General features: G+C 45.7%; 1 protein-coding gene across 11 annotated transcripts in view; it reads right to left on the minus strand.

Moving 5' to 3' along the window:
- Positions 1–5,121: 5,121 nt before the first annotated feature.
- ATXN1 (ataxin 1) overlaps positions 5,122–12,669 on the minus strand; it is a 368,814-nt gene continuing 361,266 nt past the window's right edge. For all 11 annotated transcript variants that reach the window (XM_058027067.1, XM_058027093.1, XM_058027084.1 and 8 more), the window contains one exon: positions 5,122–11,535. In XM_058027067.1, the coding sequence (XP_057883050.1) occupies positions 11,005–11,535 (531 nt within the window). In that variant the 3' untranslated portion in view covers positions 5,122–11,004. The remainder of the gene's footprint in view (positions 11,536–12,669) is intronic.

Consider the following 12,669-nt stretch of genomic DNA (forward strand, 5'->3'; position numbering starts at 1 on the left):
AGAGCAGGGCAGTGTGACCTCTCTGCATCAGTACAGCTGTGGGACAGCACTGCTCTCTGTTTATGTGATGTGGAGGGGGAGCAAATGGACACCTCTGTCAGGAGTGGGGTTGGACCACCACGGCCCAGGCCTGACTACAGGTGTGTCTCCACACTGGTGCCTTCACATGTGGGAAGTGCAGCACTCTGCTGGTCTCATGCCCACTCTCACTAGCGCTTTTCTACTTTTTTTAGCTGCATTTCTAAGTGGAATTTAAGAAATACATATGCATATAACAAAGTATATATATTTGTAAACATTTTTTTAAGAGATCATGCGCACACCAAACCAAGCAGCTTTATGATGGCCTCAGAACAGTTTCTTTTCCAAAGGGCAGGTGCTGGGGGCAAGGGGAGGCTGCCTCTCTACAAGTGTGGCAAATGGGGCCACTCTTCCACCTCCTTTCCTTCTCTTCCTGCACATAACTCTGATCAGTGACTAATAGGACAGGGACAAGCTATTCTTAAGCTGTCCCAGAATTCTTCAGTCTATGAATGACATTTGATGCCATGAATGGTGATTGATAAAGTTTTGATGTTACGTGTTTGGTTTTCTGAATAGCAGGTCCTACCACTGTTTTGATAAGCAACATGTTTTCTTTCATTTTCTCCTCTCCAAAAGTGAGCAGGAGAGAAAAATGAGATGCATAAAGGCTGAACTGGTGGCATGTCTACATCTCACCCAGTTTTATGTGAACTTTGTTCAGGAATAACCCTTAGCTATGTCAGTGCTTCTCACTGACACTGTATATGTGCAGCTCTGAGACAGGCTGGAAAATACAAAAAAGCACTGGAGTCCCCTTTAACACCTATTCCTGTGCTGCAGCTCTTGCCCTGATCTTCACTTAGCTCCAGGTCCTGTACCCTGCTCAAGCCTGCTGCCACTCCCACAAGGAACAGAGGCAGAGGGAGCCAGGAACACGCTTTGTCTGGCAGGATGGTCCACTGACAAATGCCATGTGCCATTTTTAGATCTACCTCACCTGCACATCTAACTGGGTTTTTTGTTACTTGGTGTCCTTTTGTGGGAAAAGAAATTTTTAAAGTGCTTAATAATGCTTAATGTTGTCATTCTGCATAACCAGGTCTTCTTTAATCCTACACTCCAACCCCATCCTGTCCAGAGGAATGCTGTGAGTGTGACAGCCTGTACTGCAGGCCAGGGCCATGCCTGCTTCCCCAGCCAGGCAATTGTTGGGCTCCCAAGAGCAGTGTTGAGGTTCCCACTGGATCCACAGGGGTGCAGTTTAACATACCAAAGACCTACAAGTGGGGATGCTGAAAAGGGCAACATTTTGTCATTAAGCAGTCCCTGCTGAGCATGTCTGCCTGTGGCTTCTTGGAACATAAGGACACCTCTAACAGCCGTGGCACTCAGTGCTGCTCTGGGGTTGCCTTGCTGCAGCACATTTTGCAGGGTGGGCTCCTGCCCACAGAGCCTGGTTACCAGAACTCTCCTTGGGAGGGAAGGGCTCGGCACAGGAGCGGCCTTGTGCACTCCCCAGTGACTCTGTGGTGGCTGCAAGGAGTGCACTGTGCAAGGGGACACCTCCTTGTAGGTGTGAATAATTGCTAAAGGTGTAAATAATTGCTGCTTGAGCCAGCATCCTGACAGATGCAAAACAAGCCACCAAGGTCTCCATTCTCTGGGAGAAACACATTCCCATCTGCTCATTGGAACAGCCAATGGGGCAGGGGCTTTGGCTGTGCTTTGGTGTCACTTTCTTCTCCCTCAGAGCATGGTGGGGTTGAATGTAGGATGGGGACACCCTGTAAATATGGAGAGTTAAAAGGCAGGATCAGAAGAAGCCTCTGTTTGCCTTTGGGGGAGCTTTTCCCATATAAAATGTGCCTGTCTCTTCTTTAAGCTAGTCAGTAGCAGGGGTAGAAAGGATGGGGATAAGGAAGAAATGTGGCAGCTGTTGGCCAAGCCCCACTGTGTTGGGACAGGTGCTTTCAGTCAAGGACATGATGAGAGTTTGAAGCTTTTCTGAACCAAGCACTCCCTACTTTATACCTGTTGAACTCCACTCTTGTGACAGACTTGTTGCTGCAGCTTTCTGCCGCTGTATGTACAGTGTCTATCCATCACCATCTCACATCCCCCACTAGGGGATGGTGCTGTTTAGCTGCTAATACCAATTTTACACCAAAAATTCTCTTTTGGAGCCAGGAGGGCTTTTGAAGCCAGTGCCAGATTTGGCCTTGTGTAGAAGAGAAGTGGAGGGGGGAAAATGCTAGGGCTCAAGAACAGGGGTTTTCCCTCTGCAGCAGCCAAGGCCAGCAGGTGGGAGAGGGCCAGCCCTTTCCTGCGGGCGGGGAGCTGCCAGGGGCAGCGGGGTTGAAGCATGTCTTGAGTAGATGCTGCACAGCTGTACACTCAGGACAGGCCACCCCCTGCAGCCTTAGCTTCATTTGCGGTGATGCTTAATCGAGCCCTCCCCAACATTTATTTGACACAGTGTTTGCTGGCCAAAGTTTTCATACATAAATCAGTTTGGAGTGCAGGACTCCGTGGTGTTGCCTGTGATAACTGTGAAGTGCTTCTGTGTCATTGGCCAAAAAGCTGCTGGGCTTTCAGTGTTTTGCTGCCCTGCTCAGCCCTGCTGAGATGGTGATGAGATGCTGCCCCCCTTCCCTCTGCTGTGGCATCCCCGTGTGTGCTGCCCAATCATCCCAACTGCTCCCGAGTTTTTGTTATGCAATAAAAAGCTTCACCCTGATGGGCTGCAGAGCGTTGTATGGCCATGGGGTGGGTGGGTACAGGCCGCCTTTGGGAATCGTCACAAATAAAAGTCAATGCTCTCAAATGCATTGCCAGGGCAGGGCTGGGGGAGGACTGGGCAGGGAATTAAACTGGGCAAATTATGTCCCTAGGAAAGCTCTCTCCCCTTCAGTCATAAAAGACAAAACACACATTTGCAATTGGCACTGTTATTTTATTAGTACGAGTATACTGAAACAATAAACTTGTACTGGTATACAGACAATTTCTTTAAAACAATTTTGTTCAAATTTTGAATCAAACATTGTTTTATTATAATAATGAAATAATTTCTACCTAGAAAACCTGCAAGCACCATCAAAGAAAGGGACCATAAAATTCAATAAACAGACGCGAGTGTATCCTACAAATAGACACACCACCATTAGAAAATAGAATATGAATTCTTCCATTTTTTTTAATATTTGTTTTAAAAAAGCTAGTGCAAGTACAATATTTTACACTGGAATTACAGAGAGTATGCACGCATATGGAAAAAAGTTCTCCTGTCACAATAAAAGCTCTTAACTATGTCTGTATGCACTTAAAATCTTCTCCTCTTTTCAATAAGGTGCAAAACGTTATTCCCTCCCTATTTTCTCCTTTGTACTGGCCATGTCAGCTCAATTTCTCCCCAACACAAAGCTGCGATATCCCTTTTACTGGGCCTACACTAGGAACTACACTGGAAGTGTGATTTGCAACAACCCTCATTAGTAATACTAGACAATTTAAAAAAAAAATTACTTTAAAAACTACTGATGTCTAATGGCTGGACCTGACCCCGGCTCGGCCAAGCGCCGCTGCCAGCTGCTGCCGGGAGCGGTGACATAGCTAGTACAAAATGGATTTCAGTAGCTCACCCAAACTGAAAAAGGTTGGGAAATTCCCCCACCCCCACTTTTGTAACACTGCGAAAAGAACAGTGTTCAACAAGTTAATACATTATTAAAAAAAAAAAGGAGCAAATACATACATTAGTGAGTTTCAACATTAGCTGACTGTCGTGAAGAGTTGCATCTATGCCTTACCAGATTAGTAACTTCGCGAAGCGCCTGGCCGTCTGAGCCACCTGCAGCCACCCCCGGCCCGTTTTTGCCCTCAGCTGCCCAGATCCAAACCCAGTGGACTGGAACAAGAATTCTGCAGAGCTTGTTCAACGGGAGAGTACCTGGGCCCTGGACTTTTAAAGCAAATGCCAGGATGGAATCCCCTCGCCAGCAGGTGTGAAGGGGCAGACCCACACTGCCAGCAGAGCCAGTGGTCCCACCCTGGCTCCACCCTGGCTGGGGATCTGGGCCCTGAAGTTTCTGCCCATTACCAGTCTCGTAGTACAGCAAGGACAGCTTCAACAAGTAACTCCGCTCGCTGCAAACAACACTTCCAATGCACACCTACTGCGTGGTCGAGGGAAAGGGCACAGGAGCTTTAACTGCTCAAAATAGAAACTAACAAAAAAGAAACAACCTTGGATGAAGCCTCCAAAAAATCCTCAGTGGAAGACTTGCGTCCTTTCAGCTAACAACAAGAAAAAACCTACGGAACCCTTAGAGACAGTTACTGTATAAATACTACCTGTTGGCTGAACGCACTTCACCGTGACACAACTGGGGCTGGTTTCTGAGTGCCCAGGGGTCACTTGCACAGGGCGAGTGTTCCCATCCCCTGTGCCTGTGGGAGCCAAAGATTGGGTCACCTCCAGGGAGGGGGATGGGAGTAGCTGGAAACTTTGCCCTCTCCACCCTGCCACCAGCTCCCAGCTGCCCAGCTCAATCTTTGGACAGGAAAAGGATCCTCTCTTCAGAAACTGCTTCAGGATCCTCTCCTTTTGGCTTCTGAAAACGTCAGTCTTGCCATTGGTCAAGACCGTCACTGGAACCGTGTGACCAGCTGCTACTGGCAGCAGCGGTGGGAGAAAGGGGCAGTGACTGGGGCTGGAGGGCCGGGTCGCCTCAGGTACCATTCTGCTGCTAGTGCTGGGCAAGGATACCTTGTTACAAGCACTTCTAGCTCAGGGTTGTACTCTTTGGATTTCATCTGGACCAGGAAGTGCTGAAAAAAACTGGAACAGCATCCCCAGAGAGAGAAAAAAATGAGACCAAAAGGTCTCCGGTGGAAACTACGCAGGTTGTGCTCAGCCGGCAGCAGCTCTCAACCCGAGGGCTGCCAGCACCAGCAGGGTCCCCACACCTGGGCCTGCCCAGGGCACGGCCAAGGCTCCCTCGGAACCGGCCCTGAGCTCTGGGCTGCCAGGGGCTCCCTCAGCGCAGGCAGAACAGACTTAAAGCCAAAATACAACTGGAGAGGGAGACTCGTAGCCACCCTTCGAAGTGCCCGGTAGCTGCACTCAGGAATTGCTGCTCCAAGGTGTATTTTCAGCACAGGAGTTAACAGCGTGACTCCACTCCCCAGAAACGGGACCCATGTAATACGAACAGAAAATTAAGCACAGTTGTTCTTTAAGAGCCTTTTAAGTAATAATTCTTCCTGGCCAGAGCCAATACAAATCAGATTATCTAGACATGACATTTTCTATATACAAAAAACATGTAACTTTCAACCTTTCTCTGCTTTTGTATTTAAAAACTTTTTTTTTTTACAAACAAGGTATGAAACTCACTGTTCAAACAGAGCCATCTCTTTTTCAAACACTGAATGAATCATTCCAACATTCATTTTTCTTTTGTGCAATTTTTTAAAACATTACCTGTACTCCTCAATGTGAGTGCTTCAAAAAAAGTTTCTATTTTTTATAAGCTTCTCAAATTAGGTTTACATCAAAAAATATTCCCACAAGGTATAGTGCTACAAGAAAAGATCCTATCAGTAAAGGTAACACATCTGAAGCGAGGTCGTCTATGTAAAAGAAATTGAACTCTGGAGTAGAGGTGTGCAACGCGTTTGGAATTTCCCTATGGGCACAAAGCAAGGCTGTCCTCAGGACAGGGAATCAAGTGGACATGTAGGCATACACATAAAAAAAATGCACACATAACTTCTTTGTGTGCAAACAGACACTTCTGCCTGGGGGTGTGTGTGCACATATGCATATCTGCATCAACAAATTCTCATTTTGCTATGTATTGTAGGATTTGGGAGAATGGGAGGGTTGGAAAAACCAGAGAAAAGGAAGTTACTGCCTCCACTCTGGTGGCATGTTCCCCTTGCTTTTCACATCAACACTGGCCAGAGCTCACAGTTGACTCTGCTGCTACCTGTGATGATGGGGAGGAAAGAAATGGAAACTGTACGAGTGCATATCTCATTCTGCCATTTGTCAAGTTTCTGGGACAGCAGAAAGTGTTTCAATGGGCCAAATCCCCTCTACCTGCCCAAGGCTTCTGCCCTGGTCAACCCCGACATTTTTCCAACTGCCCAGTTAAGGCCAGGATCCGGCCCTGATTGAACCACGCTTCAGTTCCACAAAGATTTATCCATGTGCTTTACAGCAAGCCCCTGAGCAGCCTTTGCTGGCCAGCCCAGACCTCCCATGCACACATGTATAAGCTTTTGCAGAACTGTGTCCCATGACATGCAGAGCATTGCACCAAGAGCCAATCTGAAACAACACTATTAGTGTTTAAAAAGATTGAGAATTCGCTCTCCTTGAGGCAGGCCTTTTTTTTTTTTTTTTAAGTAGTTGCAAGAATTAACGGAATTTCACCATTTCCTTTTTACTACTGGCAACACACTTTAAAGTAATATAAATCTCTGCAGAGAGTGTATTTTCATGGTAACCAACAGCTACAGTTCATGCTGACCCTGCTGCTTTTGTATTGCAATCTAAATGAGATCTACAAAGTTTAAACTGTGAGATGCAGGAAATCCAAACTTGTCTGTAACATTGTACATCCCTACTCCGGAGCAGTAAAAGTGCTGCTTCTGGTCACATCAGTGTACCACACATACACCAGCCCCATCCCTGAGTAAAAGGTGTGAAAGGTTTCTAAATGTTCCTTGATTTAAGGGAAACAAGAGTAGTGATGTCACTTCCTCATGCCGAGAAAATGACGGGAACGACAGGTCGAACGAAGCGACAGTGGGACAAAGGAATTAAAGGAATGAAAAAAGGAACGTGTGTCCCTCCCCTCCTCCCGAGGTCTGCATCTTTGAGGGAAAGTAAGTCTAAGGGCAAGGTACAAAATGGTGGAATAGGTCAACAGCGACTCCGATTCGGGTCTCGACCAGAGGACTCGAGGTAAGTGACATCAAACTCAAATTCCCCACGATGTGGCCCAGACAAACTGAAACAATGCCTAAGTTAGACGCTATAAGGAACAGTCACTGTATATATAGAGATAGATAGATAGATAGATAGATAGATAGATAGATAGATAGATAGATAGGCAGACAGACAAATAGATTTTTTTTTTTAAGAAATCCCTATAAAGAGGTTCTTGTTTTATTTTTCTTTGCCCTGACTAATTTCTTGGTGATTGTATGCATTTCGTTGTAAACTAAAGAGGCCTGCTACAAAAGGAAAGGAACAAACAGACAAAAAGAAAACTGCTCTCAGTTACTATTGCAAAGCGGCTGCCACGCAGAGCAGGGGCAGAGCCTCCTCCTTCAACTTCACCTCAGCATCCCCCTGCTTGCAAGTGGTGTTTTGCACCTGCCCTGGGGATCGATGGCACTCCCGGGCCTGGGGCTGCACCACAAGGGATGCTCAGTGCCAGAGGGAAAGGCAAAGCCCTGCCTTGCAAAGGACTTGGCCCTAGTGGGAGCCAGCTCCTGTGTACGTGTGCCCAGGCAGAAGGTGCCACTCGGCATATGGTGAGTGCCACCCTCTGCCTGGATGCCATGTAGACATGAATACATCTCTTTTTTTTCCTTTTTGTTTTTTTCTTCCTGGATCTCTTTAAACAACAAATACAAAATGGGTTCGTGTTTCCCGGGGCAAAGAATCTTATACCCTTAATATGGTGCGGGTTTTTGGAGGGGGGAGGACAGGGAGGGACTTATTAAGGGGGGAGGGGGGCAGGGAGAAAGGTAGAAAGAAAGAATTCAGAAGAGACAAAACCAGGGGAAATCAGAAGTGGGTATGAGATCTAGCTAACACCGTACAGGTGAGTCTAAGTTGGCACGTGAAGTATTGCACATCCTACAAAAGCTAAAGCATGGAAGGGGACAATTGTTTGGAAAGAACCAGTTATTTCAGAATTCCTCAGTCTGAAATACAAGCACAGAACTAATACATTCCTATTGCTCCAAATGTATTTTTTTATTTTTTTTTTTTTTAGTGTTAGTTGAATAGATCCAGTCAGTTTAATAGCCCCTGCTTCCTTATTGACCACAAATGTGTATGCGTATGGTTTTACTTGAGATTTCTTTTTTTCTAAGTACACGTGAAGTACAGAAATAGTGGTAAGACTGTGAACTAAAATCTGTAATTCTTTCTATTCCTTTACCATCAAAGCTTAAAAAAAAAAAAACAGGAAACAAAACGAAACAATAAATTGCAAGTGCCCTGAGCAGAGTATATGGAAGATTAAGCAACTTCTCTGAGCAGAAATATTAACAAATAAGCACTAACTAAGCTGTGTGATTGTGAGAAGAAACCCACTCAGCTATTTGGTAGCCCGCCGAGAGGTTAATAAAATTCAAGGAAATTCAAAAAAAGTTTCAAGCTATTTTAAACATATTTCAACTTTTTGGTGCACCCCAGAATATGGTATAAAAACAATTCGGTCTGGTGTGAGCTAAATTTCAAGTAACAAGTAATAAGAGTCAAAGATGGGGTTTGGGGTTAACATTTCTTCTCTCAAAGAAAAGCACTGTATTTCAGGGGAGAGGGAAAACAAGACTTTAAAGAAATTTGTTCACTTTAGGTTACTGTGTTTCTAATGACGGACTTTGATTTCCTGTTCTCCCTATGAGTACAGCTTCTTCAAAACTACCTGAAGGATGTGAACTCGCCAACCAAAAATGACGACACGAACGCTTGCTCACAGAGGGCCCGAGTGCGATCCCACTGCAATCCCACTGGGATCTTCCAAGAAGCAGCGACAAGCTTTAGCACTCAGCCCCGACACACTTCATGCTGCACCTCCCCGAGGCTCGTGCAGGAGGTTGGGTGCACAGCACCTCAGAGGATCCGGCCCTACCTGGGGAAAGAAAAGACTGAACGCGTGAATCCCCCGCTCCTACTTGGTTTGTACCAAACTCCTGAAATGTCGCCTTTCCAATGGAAAATGATGCAATTAAAATAACAAATAATAATAATAATAAAAATAATAAAATAACAATAGGTTTGTTTTCAAAACAAACAAACACCTTGCTTACTTATAGAAATGGGTTTTTTTCTGGAAAACTCTCTCAGCAAGTCCGAAGAAAAATTCTCAGAGGTGTCCCAGTAGGACCTGGTTCTGTGTGGCCGATAAGGTAGAAAGACCAAAAATGAACTCTGAAAGGAACGTAACCCTATGAAATGGCCTAGAGCGTAGGCAGGTTAGTGAGTAATTGCTACATTTGTTTATGCTCTTTCAGACCCCCCCACCCCACAACATTATTAGGTAAAAACTGCAGGAATACCACACAAATGATAAACTCAAGATGTGCAAATTGCAAGATTCTTTAAAGTCCATCTTTTTCAAAAACACTGGACAATGATTTTTCCTCTTTCCTTTTTCCTTTCTCTTTTTTTTCTTTTTTATTATGTCAGCTCGCATATGCCTTTAACTCTTTCTCAAGCATTAAAGTTTAAAAAGTGCCTCCTATTAAGTAGTCCTTTGTGGACAATGACTGTCACATACTAGTTCAATAATTCACATTCATCCCTTTGAAACCACATTAAAACTTTCAGCATCTTGCCTGTGAGAAAACTTTACATAGTTGCATGTAGTTACAGTGTTGAAGAGATTTGTTTGTTTGTTGTTGTTGCTTTCCGAGCAGATTAAAGTGATATACAGTACGTACTGAGTGTTAGACCAGGATGCTCAGCAATAAAGTGTGAACAGCATTTTAAGTGCTTAAAGACATTCTAGGTTCATCTTCAACAGCGGATTCCTGTGTCACGCACCGCAATTTGAAAAAAGTGGCACCAGTTGTCCATAACCAAGAACTAAAACCAGTACTAGAGTTAAAGACAAAGATTTGCAACCTAACTGCAAACGATGGATGCCTGTGATCTCAAAGGGGCAGTCTGCATCTACCTTGTGGAAGCAAATGTCAATGGCGTAACCCGGTCGATTTGTCTAACACTGTACAGAAACAGGAGTGAGCCTGAGCCAGGCGCATCCGCGGAGCCAGAGGCCTCCTCGCACACCCACGCACACCCAGCACACCCACACACACCCAGGCACACCCAGGCACACGTACACACCACCCACCCCCCTCCCTCAAGGGAAACCCTGCGGTCGAGGCTCTGGACAGCCCCGTCGTTGCTGACTCTGGGCAATGGAACTGCACTAGCAAGCAGAAAGGAAATGTGGTGTGGCAGTTTGCTTTAGGAATAAAAATCAGTGCAGTCAGACCCCATGGGGGAAAAATATATATATATACATATACACACACGCAAATATATATATATATATATATATACACACACACATATATATATATATATATATGTATAGCAGAGCCTTGAGTAAGAGTTGGCTTGTTGTTGAAAACATCAGAGACTGTCTGATCCTTTTCAGTAACACACCCAAGGGTTGGTTGTGTCCTCAGCATCCACCTGGGGTGAGGAAACCTCATCACCGACCCGCCAGAGAGCGGCCGTCCCGCCCTGGGGGCTGGCACGCACCCACACCCACACACGCACGCACACGCACCCCATGTTTGACACACACCTCTGCTACAGTTCCCTTCTCCTCACCTCCCCCCCAAAAAAACTAGAACAGGAACCAGAACAACAAAACAAACACAAAGCAATGAAAAGAAAACAAAATCACAGCTGGACCCTGTCCTACACGAGGTGTTAGAAAACAGGAGCCATGACAACACATTCATTTCCACTAAGGGTGTGTGAAGCAGATACTGCCCCTTCTGTAGCTCTCGATAAACCTAGTCACTGACAAACACTTGTGGAAAAACATATGCACCAGTCTCCTGCATAATACCAGCTGCAACTATAACAACAAGGTTATAACATAAACCTAAAATAAGATGATAACATGTAAATACTGGGTTATTTAGTCTACAGTACAGTAATCTGGATAAAAATGACAAGGGATAGCCTAATTTCCTTTCCCCAAACAACTTTTACTTTCCTACGTTGGATCGACCTTCAATGCAAATCTTAACCTCCTGAGGAATAAAAGAAGGCTTGGGAAGAGTCAAAGGTGGCTCCTCTTCTGATTTCTCTAGTTTTCGTGTTTCAGGGGCTGACCACCTCCTCTTCCTTGTTGCTGGGGGCTTGCTGGGTTCTGTTTTGGTGAGCAAAGGTGCTGCAGGCAATCCTATTTTGTCCGGAAACTTCAGTTCACCGTTCTCAGCTAACATCTGTGCGCTTCCCTGATTAATCCCGTTTTCCTGCTCCGCATACCTGTGTCTACTTCCAGCTAGACTGTCATTCTTTGAATGCTTCAGCAAGATACTAGCTGAGTCCATGGGCTGGCCCTTTTTAATAGAGCCGTTCTTCAGGTTCTTGAGTGTGAGCGATATGCAGACGTCCCCCACTGAGAGTTTGGAGCATGGCAAATCAAAGAGCTGGTTGGTTCTTTCAGGGCAGCACGATGACCAGCCTTGTCCAAATACAAAAAAAGGATATTCTACCAAGACTTCCACGCTGACCTGCAAAAAGAGACGGGACAACACAGGAAGACAGAGGGAGAGAGAGGGGAGAGCATGAGATCACTCCATGAGCCCTCACACATGTGCAGTGCTTGCCACAGGGGAGAGGGATAAAGCTGGAATTGCAAAGGCGATGTTCAGTTTCTGCAAAATCAGAATATTGGTCACCAGACTTCACGCCAGCTCTTGTCACCCAGCTCTTAATACTTTCTCTGAGCTCAGTATTTCATAGAACAAACTTCATCAGGAATCAAGCTTTACCTTTATCCAGCCACTCAGACAGGCGTAAGAGTTGAAACAGCTTCAGTGTCTGGCCAACTGTTTCCTACCATCTCCTTGTGGTACCTAGAACCGTAATTTAAATCTAAAGACCCTTTCCAACCAGAGGACGGCTCAAGAGAAGCTCTCAGTCCTGACATAAGATTTCCTAAGTGATCACAGGAATGTCATCCTGACCTCTGTCTGAACAAGCACTCACTGAGCAGTGTGAAAGGGTGAAGGTACTCTGATTGTCAGGGGAAGGCCACAAGCACACACAAAGTTGCAGCCATTAAGAGCAGCAAGTGAGAGCCTGCCTTCCCCCAGCAGTCTGTTACCAGTCCAGTTTCTTCCCTTCTCACACATGGTCTTCCAGTCTGCTGCAGAGTTTCTCCTGTACTTCCTCAGGGAGGTAGTCATCTTTCCTCCTCCTGTGGTTCCCCTTTCCCTCTGCTTCACCCCACTTTAAAGATACATCTGGTTAGGAATCCTACTTAACCATCTTATGGGGAGCTGCCATGGCCAGAACAGACCAACAGCAGGTGCCTCCTTCTCCCTGACCTTGCAAATGCTGGGCCTTGAGGCCCCAACATGATAAAAAACACCTGATAAAACCATGATAAAATACCCACTTATTTTTGCACGTGGTAGCAGTCCAGCACTCACTGCAGGCTCAAACACTTGATGTGGACTCGTGATTCTCAACGCATGGGGCTGACACCCCCCCTCCCCAGCCCACTACAAAGAGAGCAGGAAATTCTGACTAATACTTCTTTAAAACTTGGCACGTGCTTTTAACTGCTGCCTGTCACATCAGTGAGGTCTGTGACTGTAAGAGGCTGGCTTGTGCTGGAGACAGATACCCACTGCTCTGCT

Source organism: Melospiza georgiana, chromosome 1 (genome assembly GCF_028018845.1).
Source record: "Melospiza georgiana isolate bMelGeo1 chromosome 1, bMelGeo1.pri, whole genome shotgun sequence".
NCBI lineage: Eukaryota > Metazoa > Chordata > Aves > Passeriformes > Passerellidae > Melospiza > Melospiza georgiana.